A 15,457-nucleotide genomic window follows, 5' to 3' on the forward strand; every position below is an offset into this window, starting at 1 on the left:
AATCTGGGTGGCTCAATGGGTTGAGCATCCGACTTTGGCTCAGGTCATGATCTCACGGTTTGTGGGTTCGAGCCCCACATCAGGCCTTGAGCCTGCTTCGGATTCTGTGTTTCCCTCTCTCTCTCTACCCCTCCCCACTTGCACTCTGTCTCTCTCACTCTCAAAAATAAACATTAAAAAATTTTTTTTAGTATTTTAATAAAAGGAATCTGCAATGCCTACAACAGTGCTTAGAACTGGCCCAGGGTAAGTATGAACAATATCTATTGAATGAATGTGTGGAAAGGTTGACAGTCAACTTCTTCCTTAGGCCAATATTACCCTTTTTGTCATACTGTATGTTTTCTGACGCCAATCTCAGTGAAATGATGTTCTAGAACAACTGTAACTCTGTGACATGTTAAGAGCTGGTTGCGCAGGCTGTCTGAGTTGAACATTCACTTAAAGATGAATGATGATCAGAAGGGGAACCACAGGAATACTGTCCTCAGGAGCACTGTCTCCTGGAAGGTGGCACTGGTGGCTGACGGCTTGTGGACTCTGCATGCCATAGCTTCTGTCCTATACCAGCAAAATAGCCTTATGACTTGAGGCTATTTTTGTTTTGTGCTTTTAAGTTCAATGTCATATTTACCTCCCTTTCACCAGACTCCAACTCTTAAAGAAGCAAGAAGCAATCAATCAATCTCTTATGGTAATCATTAGATTTATTTTCATAGAAGACAAGTTTCTCCTGGGGCGCCTGGGTGGCTTAGTCGGTTAAGCGTCCGACTTTCGCTTAGGTCATGATCTCGCGGTTCGTGGGTTCGAGCCCCGCGTCGGGCTCTGTGCTGATTGCCAGCTCAGAGCCTGGAGCCTGTTTCAGTCTGTGACTCCCTCTCTCTCTGACCCTCCCCTGCTCACGCTGTCTCTCTCTCTCTCTCTCCTAGAAATAAATAAAACATTAAAAAAAAAAATTAAAAAAAAAAAAGACAAGTTTCTCCTATCAGAACTCTTCTCTTTCAAATCTACTCATTTTTCCTGTATTAGTGAAAGGGTAGCAATCATATTCACATTAAGGAAAACAAATATAGGAAAAGTCACCATTCTAAAACAAGTATGGTTGGAATTTTGTGTGCATTCCCTTCCCCCCTTCCTCTAAAAGTACATTATATATACTTATCTAACCAGTTTGTGTTGTGCTTTTTTCATTTAATGTTGTATCATGCTTATAACATAAGGATCTTTCCATCCTATTAGACTTCATAACTGTCTATTTAAATTAACATTACCACGCATTTAAGTATTCTCTTTTTTCACATCAGACAGGTAATGTGCCGGCATTGTAACAAGGTTTAAGGGTGGCACATGTCACACAATGGCTTGAACACCCAATTATCACGCTTATGAACTACAAAAGGATCTAAGGATTTTCAAATATAGTGCCCATTTCACTGTCAGATGTGTCAGGAAAAGTCACCTGAAGAGTTTGAAGATAAAAACCCAGAACTAAATTTTTTTTAATTTAAATTCTAGTTAGTTAACATGTAGTGTAATATTAGTTTCAGGAGTAGAATTTAGTGATTCATCACTGACATATAATAACCAGTGCTCATCATAACAAGTAAGTCACTTAAGTAAAGTGCCTTAAGACTCTGTTAAATGTCTGGATTAAAAAACAAGGCTTTACTAAAAATATACAGATGACCAAGCAAATGAAAATATGGTCAATAATGGGGCACCTGGGTGGCTCAGTTGGTTAGGTGTCTGGCTTTGGCTCAGGTCATGATCTCATGGTTTGTGGGTTCAAGCCTCATGTTAGGGTCTGTGCTGACAGCTCAGAGCCTGGAGTCTGCTTCAGATTCTGTGTCTCCCTCTCTGTCCCTCCCCTGCTCATGCTCTGTCTCTCTCTCAAAAATAAATAAGCATTAAAAAAAATTAAAAAAAAGAAAATATGGTCAACATCGCTAGTTGTAGGAGAAATTAAAAGTAAAAAGCCTGACAATGCCAGGTGCTGCCAAGGATGCAGAATAACTACATCTCTCATACTTTGCTAGATGGATTCCAAAATGGTTTGGCCAATTCAACAATAGTTTGAGTTTCTTAAAACTTAAACATGAACTCACTACATGACCCAGCAACTCCAATGCTGGGCATATTCCCCAAGAGAAATGAAAGCATATATCTACACAGACCTCTGAGTGAATGTTTATAGAAGTTTTAGTTATAATAGCCAAAAAATGGGGGGAAAAAATGAAGTCCATCAACTGGTGAACAGATATCCAAATTATGGTACATTCACACCAAGAAATGTTACTCGCAATAAAAAGCAGTGAACTATGTATAAATGCAATGACATGGATGAATCATAAAACATTATGTTATATAGAGAAGCCAGACATAGAAGGTTACTCTGTTACTCACAACACTTCTGACATTCATTTTTTCCCACAATGACCATTTTCTCAACAATTCTCCAGACTCTAATCTAGGTCCTACAGTTCGATTGAATGCTGACACTAAGTACCCAGAGTTAGTGTCAGATTCCACAGGCTTAAAGGCTCAGTCCCACAAGGCTGCCTTTACTTCAGATTCCAGCCACAAGTCTCAGGTTGTTACCTGTGCCTCTGACCCACTAGCTGTAAGTTGGGAGTTCCCACAAGTCTTTTCTCAGCTTTGGTAATTTGCTAGAATGGATCACAGAACTCAGGGAAACACTTTGCTTATGTTTATTGATTTATTTCTAAAGGACACGACTCAGGAACAGCTAAATGGAAGAGATGCATACGACACAATGGACGAGGGATGGTGGGGAGGCGTGGCTGGAGATTCTGTGCCTTGTCTGAGCATCTTACCCTCCCAACACCAGCCCGTCAATGTATTCACCAACAAGGAAGCTCTCTAAGCCTAGAGGTTTAGGAGTTTTTATGGAGATTTCATTACGTATGATTGATTAAATCAGTGGCTATTAGTAATTGAACTCAACTTCCAGTCCCTCCCCTCTCCCCACGGGTCATGGGAGAGCGGCTGAAAGTTCCAACCCTCTGATCAAAGCCTTGGTCTCTTTGGAGACCAGTCCCTCATCTTGAAGATATCTAAGGGGATTCCAGACACCAGTTATCTGACTAGAATGCAGAAAACACGCATCACCCAGAAATCCAAGGGTTTTAGGGGCTCTGTACCAGAAACTAGGGACAAAGATCAAATATATATTTCTTATTATGCCAGCTACCATACTATGTGATTTCATTTATTCCATTCTGGAAAAGCAAAATTATAGGGGACAGAAATCAGATTGGTGGTTGCCAGGGGATGTAGGGAAGGGAAGGAATGGACCGCAGAGGGGCGAGAGGGAATTACTGTGGCTGTTCAACATGTTCTATATTGGGGTGGTAGTTATTTATCTAGATGCCTTGTCAAAATTCATCAAACTTTAGTCTTACAAAAGAGATTTATTATTGTATGTGAAGTATACCTTAACAAAGATGACTTCAAATAAAAGCTATTTCCATCTGTTATCTTTTGTAAGTCCCCTGGCCCCAAAGGCTGTGACATATGCACTATGACTGCTGTGAGGGAATGAAACAAAAATTCCATCAGTGGGCACCTGGTATGACTTCCACACAAACGTCCACTGGCAATGGTGAGAAGTGCCAATAGAACCAGATTCGGTAGGATTTTTCAGGTGTTTTTGGTCCGAAGCTCCTCTGGCTATCCATGGTTCAGAATGGATGTTCCTCCTCTTTGGGGCCTCACATGCCTCTCTAGCCTCTAGAGTCTGCTGCTTTAATAACTTCTTTTGGCTTCTCTTTCCCTTCCTTTCTCTGTTGCTTCTCTGCTTTCTGTTCTTCCGCCACAAGTCGATAATTGATGCCCATACCAATGAAGAGGTAGATGCCTGCGATGATGAGGATCACACCGCACGCCCAGTATGTGTACTTGTAGTCTCCGTAGGTGTCGTTCAGATGACCTAAAGATACCCAAAGCACAGTTACGTGGGCACAAGTGAACAGTATACATTTCCCAAATGAAGCTTCAGCACCTACTCAGAAAGATGTCAATCAGTCCTCAAAATGACAAATTAGTCTAAACAAGAACTGTTAAAAATGATCTCGTCTTTGATGATGTCACACTTGGGTCTTAGATGGCCTTGAATATTTTGTTAGTTTGAGCAACTTGAAAATAATTAAATCTCGGGCGACTGGGTGGCTCAGTCAGTTAAGCATCTGACTTCAGCTCGGGTCATGATCTCATGGTTTGTGGGTTTGTGCCACGCATTGAGCTCTGTGCTGACAGCTCAGAGCCTGGAGCCTGCTTCGGATTCTGTGCCTCTCTCTCTCTCTCTCTCTCTAGCAAAAATAAATAAAAACAAAAAGCAAAAAATTTGTTAGAAAATAATTAAATCTTTCCAAATTTGAACTGGGATCACCTAGAATCAATTAAATCTTTCCAAATTTGAATCGGGAAAGATGGAGTTCACCTAAAATCAATCCTCTGGGTTCACAGTGGAAAAATTTGTTGCTCAAAAGAGGCTTTGGAGTCTTGCCCCAGGCACAGAGCGAACTGCAGTCTCCAGGCCAGTGCTCTTTCGCTGACAGCAGCATTTCCCAAAGGGCAGCCCCTGAGAACACTTGTCCTATGCTATAAAATGAACAGCAACACAGTCCCACCATTCTAAGTGTGTGATCCTCACGACAGGCAGATTCAGTCATCATCCCCCTGTATAATGGATGAACTGAGTACAGACACCTTAAGTAACTCGTCCGAGGTCACAGAGCTCGTAAGTGAGATAACATGGCTTTTAACCCGAAGTCTGACACTGAACCTGCACCCATAACCCCCTGAGTGTTTCCAAAGTCAAACTTAGGAACTGGCATAGCATATTCTTTCCTGTTAAAGATTCACAATGTGCATTAACATATTAAATAGGCTTTGCAAGGTCCTCTGGTAATCTATCAAACTTGGGCTTTCCAAAAATTTTTTGGCCATGAAATCCTTGTTATAGTAAAACTTATTAGCATCTCACCCAATTGGTAAGTTAAAGAACAAACTCTGAAAACCCTACTCTGCACCTAAGAGGACTTAATACAACCAATTCAAATACGATTCCTTATGCTTTTCTAACTCAGAGCATCGTTCATTCAGCAATACTTATCAGGCTGACACATACACCCAGTGCTGGGCTGCTGGCCCTGAGGATAAGGGAGAGCAGAGGAGAGAACATCCACAGTTCAGTGGAGAAGAGAAATGTTAATCAAACAATTATACAAGCCATGACAAGGAGCCTTTGAAAGCAGAAAATAGGGGGTTGGGAGCGGCAAGCAGGGTCAGGAAGGCTTCTCTTACAGTGTAAATGAAGCAGAGACCTAGAGGGGTATGGGACCCATGCAGGAGGAGGGGGTGGGAGAAGGGTGAGGCCAGAGCACAGCAAGTGCAAAGGCAGGTGGTAGGAAGCCGGGGTGGGAGAGGGGAAGGAGGAAGGGTGGGGTTGCTGGAGCACAGAGAACAAAAGGTGAGTGACAGGAAATGAGGCCGGAAAGACTGGTGACCAGGCTGGGGGGCGCCTTGTAGGCCACACTAGGGAATCTGATCTCCACCCTAAGAACAATGGGAAGCAACTGGAAAGATCTCATCAGCTGGGATATTGGGTTTGCATTTGCCTGCAGAGTAGAAAACAGATTGTAGGCTGGCAAGAGTGGATATGGGCAGACCAGCCTGGAGGCTTCTGGAGTGACCCAGAGAGGGGACAGGAGCTGTGGATGGGCTGGTGTTGTGACGGAAACAGTGGGCAGACCAGAGAGGTATTGAGGAGCTTACAGATTTAGAAATTTATAGGACTTGGATTCTCATTGGATATAGGAAGGAATGAGGAATGGGAGTCTAGAAAAATCAGCAGTGGATCGTCTTTTATGAATCCTTCCTTACTTATAATGCATAATCTAAAAAGCATGAGTCCTATCCAGAGGAAGCCTAAATTATTACTGCATTTTGCATTAATAGTAATTTTAGGGAGGCCTCAGTGGCTCAGTTGGTTAAATGTCTGACTTCGGCTCAGGTCATAATCTCGCAGTTTGTGGGTTCGAGCCCTGTGCTGGACTCTGCTGACAGCTCAGAGCCTGGAGTCTGCTTTGGATTCTGTGTCCTCCTCTCTCTGCCTCTCCCACATGCATGTGTGGGCTCTCTCTTTTTCTCTCTCTCTCAAAAATGAATAAACGTTAAAAAATTTTTTAATAGTAATTTTATTATTTTAAAAAAATTTTTAATGTTTTATTTATTTTTGAGAGAGAGAGACAGCGTGAGCAGGGCAGGATCAGAGAGAGAGGGAGACACAGAATCCAAAGACAGACTCCAGACTCTGAGCTAGCTGTCAGCACAGAGCCCGAAGCGCGGCTCAAACCCACGAACCACGAGATCATGACCTGATCTGAAGTTGGACGCTTAACCGACTGGGCAACCCAGGCGCCACTTAAATAGTAATTTTAAATTGTAAACAATTTGGTACTCCTAGAGAATAATCCACCAAGTTTTAGGGTCACTTACTAGTTGTGTGAACTTGGGCAAGCTATTTCACTTTTAAAAGCCTCTGTTTCTTCATTGATAAAGTAGGGACATTAGCAGTCTTACCCTATAGACTTGTGAGCTATGAGAGGGTATATGAAATTATTTAGACAGTCCCTGGTGTACTGTGAGCCCTTGCCTGGTAACTCTTATTATTTAGTGTATATAATACACATATTAGTTTTATAATCAGAAAAGGTTATTTTAATGAATATTTAAGTTTGTAATTTTTTTTGACTCCCTTTTCAGCTTGATGGTTCAATGTAATTCGATTCTGTATCTGAGTAATTATGCTATGCCAAGCATTGTGTCGGCACTGAGGATACAGAGATGAGAAATAGTGGAGCACCTGGGTGGCTCAGTTGGTTAAGTGTCTGACTCTTGATCTCAGCTCAGGTCTTGTTCTCAGGGTCGTGAGTTCAAGACCCTCCTTGGGCTGCACACTGGGCGTGGAGCTTACTCACAAAAAAAGAAAGAATAAAAGAGAAATACTTGCCCTCTGCCACCCAGAGGCTCACTAATCTCTGCTTTCTATCACCTTCCCAATCTTCCACGCCTGTTTTATGTTAACAGGACCAAAGAGGTAGTAAGGCACACTATACCTAAAAGTGGCGGCCCCAGGAGGACAGGACAGCATTCCACAATGGTCACCAATCCCACAGCGCTGGAGAACCTCTGGGGTCCAACGAGATCCATCAGTGTTTCGAATAATACCGAGCTAAACCACCCAAATGCAAATCCAAGGAATCCCGCATAGACACAGAACCCAATGTAGCTGGAGGATAAAGGTGCTAGCAGATGACACATTCCATTTGCAACAATAGAAGCAGCAAAAAAATACTGAACTCTAGGTCTTATCCACTTTGTGTTGGCTACAAGTCCCATAGAAGGTCTGGCTATAATATCAACAAAAGACAGAATGGAAAGAAGGAAGGCAGCTTTCTCACTAGAGTACTGCTGACTCTTGGCATAACTATTAAGAAAGACTAAAGGCGTAGCCAGCCCAAAAGCCATCACCACATTTCCAGAGAGGTACAGTAGAAAGCCTCTGTGGGTAAACAGAGATAAGTCCATAACTTTGTGAACTCTTTGAAAAACTGATTGTTTCTCCTCTTTGGGGTTTCTGCCATTAAAATCTGTCCTTGTATCATTTGTCCCTTTTTCTACATCAGATTTCCCAGCATCCTGAAGGGATTCTTTAGACCTGTCATTCCCTGCGTTGGTTGGCGGGGGCCCTATCGGTCGCATCAGAGCTCCAGCTACACAGCAGTTTAGTAGGAGGCCCCCAAGAATTAGGAAGCTTCCTCTCCAGCCAAAGATACCGAAGAAAGCCTGATTGAGGGGGGCCAGAGTGGAGAGGAACACAGGGCTGCCTGTCATCGCCAGCCCATTTGCCAATGGTCGCCTCTTGTAGAAATACTTGCCAATCATGGTCAGAGCTGGATTCAAGTTGAAGGCAAGCCCAAGACCTGGGGAGGAGAGGAAAAGAACCACATACCAGAATAAATGTCAGCAACATATTTGTTATTGATCAACTAGACAAAATGAATGGCAGGAGGTCAAAACCATCATTGTAAGAGAGGCGATTATAAGTAGTAGATCATGAAGTGGGCTGCTATCGAATGAATACTCACAGACATAAAGTCTCTTTACGCAGCAAATACTACATTTATGATATAACATTAAGATAATTCTTTTGATGTTAGCAACAAAAAGAATAATAAATGTAGACTCCCTTGTTTAATTTCATAATTTAGGGAATTGAAAACAAAAAGGAGAGGATAAACCTCATAAATTCAGGAAGCGAGACGGAAGCAGAGGGGCTGAGGTCAGGAAAAGAAGAAAGAAGGAGAGGTGGGAAGAGAGAGAAAATATTTTGGGACAATAAAACACAGCATTATGTAGATGCTAATATACCTTAGTAAAGCCATTAATTTAATGTAATTTCGATGAGCATGCCAATGTATTCAATTTTTCAGATGAGGTAAGATGACTCTAAAATACACTTGGAGAACAAATGCATTAGAAGTATTAAAAAAATAAATAATTGGGGGGGACCAACACTAACAGATATATAAATGTTTGCTACAGGTACAGCTGCAGTAATCAGAACAGTGTGCACTTAGTCAAAAGGAAAAACTGACCAATGAAATTGGGCAAAACATCCAGAAACAGAACCGAAAGATACATTTAAATAAATAGGGAAGAGTAGAGTTTTCAACCAATGGAGCTGAGACAAGTATCCCAAAAACCTACGAAGTGGTCTCCCATTCTTACTCCCTTCCTGGGTAAACCAGACTAGAATGCCACCCATTCAGTCTCCCTACTGACTGCCATCCACAGCTCTTCACCCTGGGTTAGGAAGCACCGTGATTTGGCCCTTACGTACCTCCTTACCCGCATCTCAATGTATTCTCAGATGTGCTGAGCATATCTGTTCCTCGAGATTTTCACAAACCTGGCTCCTACTTAATCATTCACATCTCAACTCAAGATAATCCACTGAAAGAACTTCCCTTTAGGGGTCATTCAAGCTTTCATCAAAATTCTGTTTTAAGTTTTTGCAAAGCACTTCTCACTAGCTTATATGTATTTATCTATTCATTTATTTGTTGGTCTGTTTACTACAGAGCAGGAACCCTGTCTGTTATGTTGGCTCTGTCCCCACAGAACTTGGAACCAGTCTCTGACATATAAATAGGGACTCAATAAATATTTATTGAATGAATTAATAAGTGAAGTAACGAACAAGCTGAATAGCCAAGTAAGGTTCTGTTCCTTCCTTACGTTATTCACATGCTCTAGATGGATTAAAAAATTTAAGTGTTTAAAATGTTAATGATGGGAGCCTGGGTGGCTCAGTCTGTTAAGCGTCCGACTTTGGCTCAGGTCATGATCTCATAGTTCCTGGGTTCAAGTCCCGCATCAGGCTCTGTGCTGACAGCTAGCTCAGAGCCTGGAGCCTGTTTCAGATTCTGTGTCTCCCTCTCTCTCTGACCCTCCCCTGCTCATGTTGTCTCTCTCTCTCAGAAATAAATAAAAAACATTTAAAAAAAATTTTTTTTAATGTTAATAAATGTAGTTAAAGTACAGATCCAAAAAGATAATACCTGTTATTGGCATTGTCTCACATTCTGTGGGTGGGACTGTACATTATTATAAGCTTTCTAAAAGAATATTTGGCCAATCACTTCAAAAACTTTTTCCCCCGGGAATTCTCTTCTAAAATTTGTCCTATGGAAATTATCATGTTCACAAAGATGTATAGAGAAGCTCTATCATATAAATATTGTTTATTAATAGTGAAAAATATAAACAACCTAAAGGTCTTTCAATGTGAGAATGGTGAAATACACTATGTTGCCTCCATCCAATGGAAAATAGTAGCTGCTACAGTATATTCACTGAAATGGGGGTCTATATACATAATGCATTATTATGTAAAAAATCTGGTTACAAACATTATACATAATTTCATCCCCTTTATTTTCTAAGTAAATCATATGTGTATGGATAAAAATACAAGCATCAAAATATTAATGGTTTTCTCTGAATTGTAGAGTAATGGGTGATCTATATTCTTTATCCTTAGTAGTTTCATTTTCGAAATGTAGCTATTAAGAAAGGGGGAGGGGAGGCTTTCTCATGTGTGTCCTTAAACCCTGAAAATGGATTTGGACTCTCAACCAGAAAATTCTTTCTTTGTATCTGACATTTTCTCTTACTCTAACTTGAGCCAACTTCTGCTTGGGTGGAAGGATAATGAGTGGGAATAGCCGATGACCACCATTTCAGCAACTTGCCACACTCTCTTTACCTATCACCACTGTGTTTCTTAAGCTTGGGAAAAAAAAGGAAGGAAGGAAGAAAAACTTTCAATAAAAAAATAACGACCCAATGGCTCAGTCAGTTAAGCGTCTGACTTTTGATATAGGTAATGATCTCACAATTGTGAGTTTGAGCCTCATAATGGGCTCTGCACTACTAGCTGATAGAGCAGAGCCCACTTGGGATTCTCTCTCTCTCTCTCTCTCTCTCTGTCCCCCACCTTGCTTATGCTCTCTCTGTTTCTTTTAAGATAAATAAATCAACTTAAAAAAAATAACCACCCAAAGTGCCAGACCTTTCTTTAAAGACATGTTTTTCTGGTACTATGAAATTAATTTATATATAGCTCTTAAAAATGGTAATCCAATCATTTTTCTAAGGACTTTTCATTTCTCAAAAGAATTGGCAGATGAATGCTACAAATAATCCAGATAAAAATTTATGCTTCAAAATACATCAGTAGCAACTCACCTCCAATGAATCCAATGTACAAGTAAAGTTCCTGTACGGTGTTGGAGAAAGAAGCTGCAATCAAGCCACAGCCTGACAAGCAGCCACCAGCAATCATGGTTGGACGGCTGCCATATTTATTCACCAGAATACTGCTGATAGGACCTGGGAGAGAGCGAATAACTTAGTAATATAGAGGAGAAGCCCCTCCCCCTCACATCCACACCTGCACAAGGCATTACTGACATGACAGGGGCATGTAAGTACCCCACCCCCAGAAAATAAACAGATGAAACAGAAGATACTGGTAAGCAATAGTGCTTTCTATTTTATACCAGAGTTACAGGTTTGTGTAATGGGGAAAATCTAGCATTGATTCTACATCTTCTGTATACTTACAACATATTGGATGGATTTTAACTGAAGTATGGAAGACCTAATCTATTTCCTTTAAATGAAAATAGTTTGCAAATTAAGTGTTTATAGGATTCTTCAAGTATCTATGATATTATTAACATGTATGTAGCAAGTTTGCTCTGGGCTTTTTTTCAAAAAAATTTTTAAATGTTTTTATTTATTTCTGAGAGAGAGAGAGAGAGAGACAGCATGAGCAGGGGAGGGTCAGAGAGAGGAGACACAGAATCTGAAGCAGGCTCCAGGCTCTGAGCTAGATGTCAGCACACAGCCCAACGCGGGGCTCGAACCCACGAAACATGAGATCACGACCTGAGTCGAAGTCAGACGCTTAACCGACTGAGCCACCCAGGTGCCCCAAGTTTGCTGTTTTTAAATTTTTAGATGAATATCTGGAGCAAATGCACACGAACATGATGAGATGTATGAGCAAGCCTGATCAAACTTCTGACTTTAGAGCATATTTTCAAATTAGCTAAAAGGTACTTTGTTTCTCATAGAAAACAACAAAACCAAAACAGAACTACAAAACAAGAATGCCTACCATCACCACTTTTCTTCAACATTATATTGGAGGTCCGAGCCAGCGCAGTTAGAGAGGGGGGAAGAAGGTGTAAGGAAAGGAAGAAACCAAACTATCAGTACTTGCAAAAGATATGTTAGTCTATCTTAAAATTGTGAGAAAAAAAATCTACCAATAAACTACTGGAAGTATTAAGTGTTTAGCAAGGATATATGATTAAACATAAAACATCAGTTGGCTTTCCATATACCAGCAACCACACATAATCATTTTAACAGAAGTCCTCCTTCATAATGCTGTTTTGCAATATAACTGAGCTAACAGCTCACGGTTGTATGTAGCCTTTATTGTTAAAGGGAATGAGAAATAGGACTCAAATCGCATAGCTTCAAAAATTAACATTTCAATTATCTTACACAGAAAGGCATCAAGAACAAAAAGTATTTAATATGGAGTTTTTGTCTGCCTTTTAAAAAAAATTATTTTAATGTTTTATTTATTTTTGAGAGAGAGAGAGAGAGACAGCACAAGCCGGGGAGGTCAGAGAGAGAGGGAGACACAGAATCCGAAGAGAGGCTCCAGGCTCTGAGCCAGCCAGGCTTTCAGCACAGAGCCCGACGCGGGGCGGGAACCCACGAACCGCGAGATCATGACTTGAGCTGGAAGTCGGACGCTCAACCAACTGAGCCACCCAGGTGCCCCTTGTCCGCCTTTTGAAAGCTAAAAGATCAGGCCTTCTGGGTACTTACCTCCAGCATACATGACAGCAAACATAATAGAAGAGATCCATGACACTTCGCTGGTGCTGGCATTAAATATTTCTTCAATTTCTTTGTAAAATACAGAAATAGATTTGCCAAATGCACAAGAGAAGCCAATGGAAATAAAAGCTCCAACAACCACTGCCCAACCCCAGCGTCCATCTGGGGGGCTGGGTCTAACTGGACCTCCGTTTGATGGTGACATTGGAGGTAAAGATGAATTCCAAAATGCAGTGCAAATCCAAATATCTAAAGGAGATGAAATTAAAATAGCATATAACAAGTAGGTCAATAAAAAGCACTTCCATAAAATCCCTTAAACTCCTGTTATAAAATAACTGAAAAGCTTTTCAATATTACTTGTACCCTGTGACCACAGTAGAAAAAGTTCAAGAGTTATAGTATTGCCCCCAACTTTTATGGGCTTAAAGTTAGAAACTCACCACCACTTGAACTGTATGCCCAAATCTTTTTCAATAAATGTTTTGCTTTTTCAAATTTATAAACATGTCTGTTTTAATAAGAGATCAGTAATTTTCCACATTACCGAAGATAACTAAACAACTCAGCTGACTTATCTGCATGCAAAACTCACAGATACACACACTTTAAAAGGTTCATAATTTAGTATTTCCTTTATAATTTCTCTTCTTTCCCAAAATATATTCCCCAACACTCACCTGGTTTTTATGTTCCTAGAATTTATAGGCTAACTTAAAAGTGTCAGAATGGGGGCACCTTGGTAGCTCAGTCAGTTGACTATCCGACTTTGGCTCAGGTCATTATCTCAAGGTTTGTGAGTTTGAGCCCCACATAGGATTTGCTGCTGTCAGCCTGTCAGTGCAGAACCCATCTTGGATCCTCTGTCTCCCTCTCTCTGCCCCTCCCTGATTTGTGCTCTTACCCCAAATAAATAAATATTTTTTAAAAAGTGTCAGGAAGGATATACTAATATCCCATAAAACTCACTAGACATATGGCAATTTTCTTCCTTCCTTCCTTCCTTCCTTCCTTCCTTCCTTCCTTCCTTCCTTCCTTCCTTCCCTCCTTCCTTCCTTTCTTTCAGTATGCAACATGTGAGCAAGTGAGAAGGGGAGGGAGGAGAGAGAGAGAGGGAGAGAGAGAATCTTAAGCAGGATCCACTCTCAGTGTGGAGCCTGATGTGGGGCTCGATCCCATGAACCTGGGATCATGACCTAAACCAAAATCAAGAATCGGACACTCAACCGACTGAACCACCCAGGCCCCCCAGACATATAGCAATTTTTAAAAAGTTCTTTCCACTTTGGTGCTACTATGAATAATGCTGCTATGAAATTTTGTGCACAGGTTTTTTTGCGGACAGGTTGTCAGTTCTTTTGGGTATATACTTAGTAAAAATGCTAGGTCATATGGTAATTTTGTTTAACATTTTGAGAAACTTCCAAACTCTTTTGTAAAGTGGCTGGACCATTTTACAATTTCACCAGCAATGTATGAACGTTCCAGTTAAAAAAAACATTTTTAATTTTTTTTATTCATTTCTTAGAGAGAGAGAGAGACAGTATGAGCAGGGGAGGGTCAGAGAGAGAGGGAGACACAGAATCCGGAGCAGGGTCCAGGCTCTGAGCTAGCTGTCAGCACAGAGTCCGACGTGGGGCCTGAACCCATGAACCGTGAGATCATGACCTGAGCCGAAGTCCGATGTTTAACCGACCGAGCCACCCCGGCGCCCCGAAAGTTCCAATTTTTCTACATCATCACTAACAATTGTTATGTCTCTTTACGATTTCTAACTATCCTAATGTGTATGAAGTGGTAACTTATTATTTTGATTTTCATTTCTCTAGTAACTACTGATGCTTAGCCTCTTTCATATGCTTATTGGCCATCTGTACACCTTCTTTGAATATATGTCTTTGGAGAAGTGTCTTCTTTGGAGAAATGCCTATTCAAATTCTTTGACTAGGATCATAATCTTAGCCGAAGTCAGACGCTTGATCAACTTAGCCACCTAGGTGCCCCCTGATTACTGTAGCTTTATACTAAGTTTTATTTATTTTTAAAGTTTATTTATTTACTTTGAGGGGGTGGGGCAGAGAGAAAGGGAGAAAGAATCTCACGTAGGTTCTGTGCCGTCAGTACAGAGCCAGATATGAGGCTCGATCCCATGAATTCTGAGAACCTGACCTGAGTTGAAATCAAGAGTCAGATGTTCAACTGACTGAGCCACCCAGGTGCCTCACTAAGTTTTAAAATGAAGAAGCATAAATCCTTCACTTCTGTTCTTTTCCAAGGTAGTTTTGATGATTCTGAGGCTTTGTATTTCTATTTAAATTTTAGCATCAGTTGTCAATTTCTGCAAAAAAAAAAAAAAACCCTGAGATTTTGAGAAGGACAATGTTGAATGTAGATTTGGGGAGTAATGGCCATCTTAATAATATTAAGCCTTCTGGCCTTCTGATCCAGCACACAGGAAGTTTTTCCATTTATTTAAGACTTCTTTCAGCAATGCTTTGAAGATTTCAGTGTACATGTCTTGAACCTCCTTGTTTAAATTTATTCCTGAATATTTTACTATTTTTGATGGTATTGTAAATTGATTGTTTTCTTAATTTTACTTTCGGATTTTTCATTATTGGTGTATTGCCAAACAATTAGTTTTTGAATATGAATCTTGCATCTTGCAAACTTGTTTAACTCATTCATTACTTCTAATAGATTTATGTGTCAATGTGTGTGGATTCTTTAGGATTTCCTGTTTATAAGATCATGCCATCTCTGATAGTTTTACATCTTCCTTTACAATTTGAATGCTTTTTTTTTTCATTGCATAATTAGCCTGGATGAAACCTCCAGCACAATGTTAAACAGAAGTCAGGGGCACCTGGGTGGCTTAGTCGGTTAAGCGTCCGACTTTCGCTTAGGTCATGATCTCGCGGTTCGTGGGTTCGAGCCCCGCGTG

General features: G+C 40.7%; 1 protein-coding gene and 1 non-coding gene across 4 annotated transcripts; both read right to left on the minus strand.

Annotated features, from left to right (window-relative positions):
• Positions 1-1,298: 1,298 nt before the first annotated feature.
• Positions 1,299-1,402, minus strand: LOC144244855 (small nucleolar RNA U13). The gene has a single exon (XR_013339087.1). It is a non-coding gene; the product is annotated as a small nucleolar RNA U13 (small nucleolar RNA).
• A 1,304-nt stretch (positions 1,403-2,706) lies between these two features.
• Positions 2,707-12,718, minus strand: LOC144244818 (monocarboxylate transporter 1-like). 3 transcript variants are annotated; one of them, XM_077780148.1, is made up of 4 exons: positions 12,502-12,718; positions 10,837-10,980; positions 7,140-8,006; positions 2,707-3,949 (listed from the first exon to the last, which is right to left on the minus strand). In XM_077780148.1, exons 1-4 carry the CDS (start codon positions 12,716-12,718, stop codon positions 3,744-3,746), a joined length of 1,434 nt encoding a protein of 477 aa, XP_077636274.1. In that variant the 3' UTR covers positions 2,707-3,743. The 3 variants fall into 3 exon arrangements, with proteins under 3 accessions (XP_077636274.1, XP_077636275.1, XP_077636277.1); XM_077780149.1 differs by having other exon boundaries at positions 7,962-8,006; positions 12,502-12,583; XM_077780151.1 differs by lacking the exon at positions 7,140-8,006 and having other exon boundaries at positions 12,502-12,583.
• Positions 12,719-15,457: the final 2,739 nt, after the last annotated feature.

The sequence above is a fragment of the Crocuta crocuta genome, unplaced genomic scaffold (genome assembly GCF_008692635.1).
Source record: "Crocuta crocuta isolate KB4526 unplaced genomic scaffold, BGI_CrCroc_1.0 scaffold364, whole genome shotgun sequence".
Taxonomy (NCBI): Eukaryota; Metazoa; Chordata; class Mammalia; order Carnivora; family Hyaenidae; genus Crocuta; species Crocuta crocuta.

Bases quoted from the DNA above. Each gene is read 5' to 3' on its own strand.
- LOC144244818 (XM_077780148.1), bottom strand. From the start codon at position 12,718: ATGTCACCATCAAACGGAGGTCCAGTTAGACCCAGCCCCCCAGATGGA. The intron at 10,981-12,501 runs GTAAGTACCCAG...GCTCTCTCCCAG, and splicing joins TGCTGTCATGTATGCTGGAG to GTCCTATCAGCAGTATTCTG. The intron at 8,007-10,836 runs GTGAGTTGCTAC...TCTCCTCCCCAG, and splicing joins GTACATTGGATTCATTGGAG to GTCTTGGGCTTGCCTTCAAC.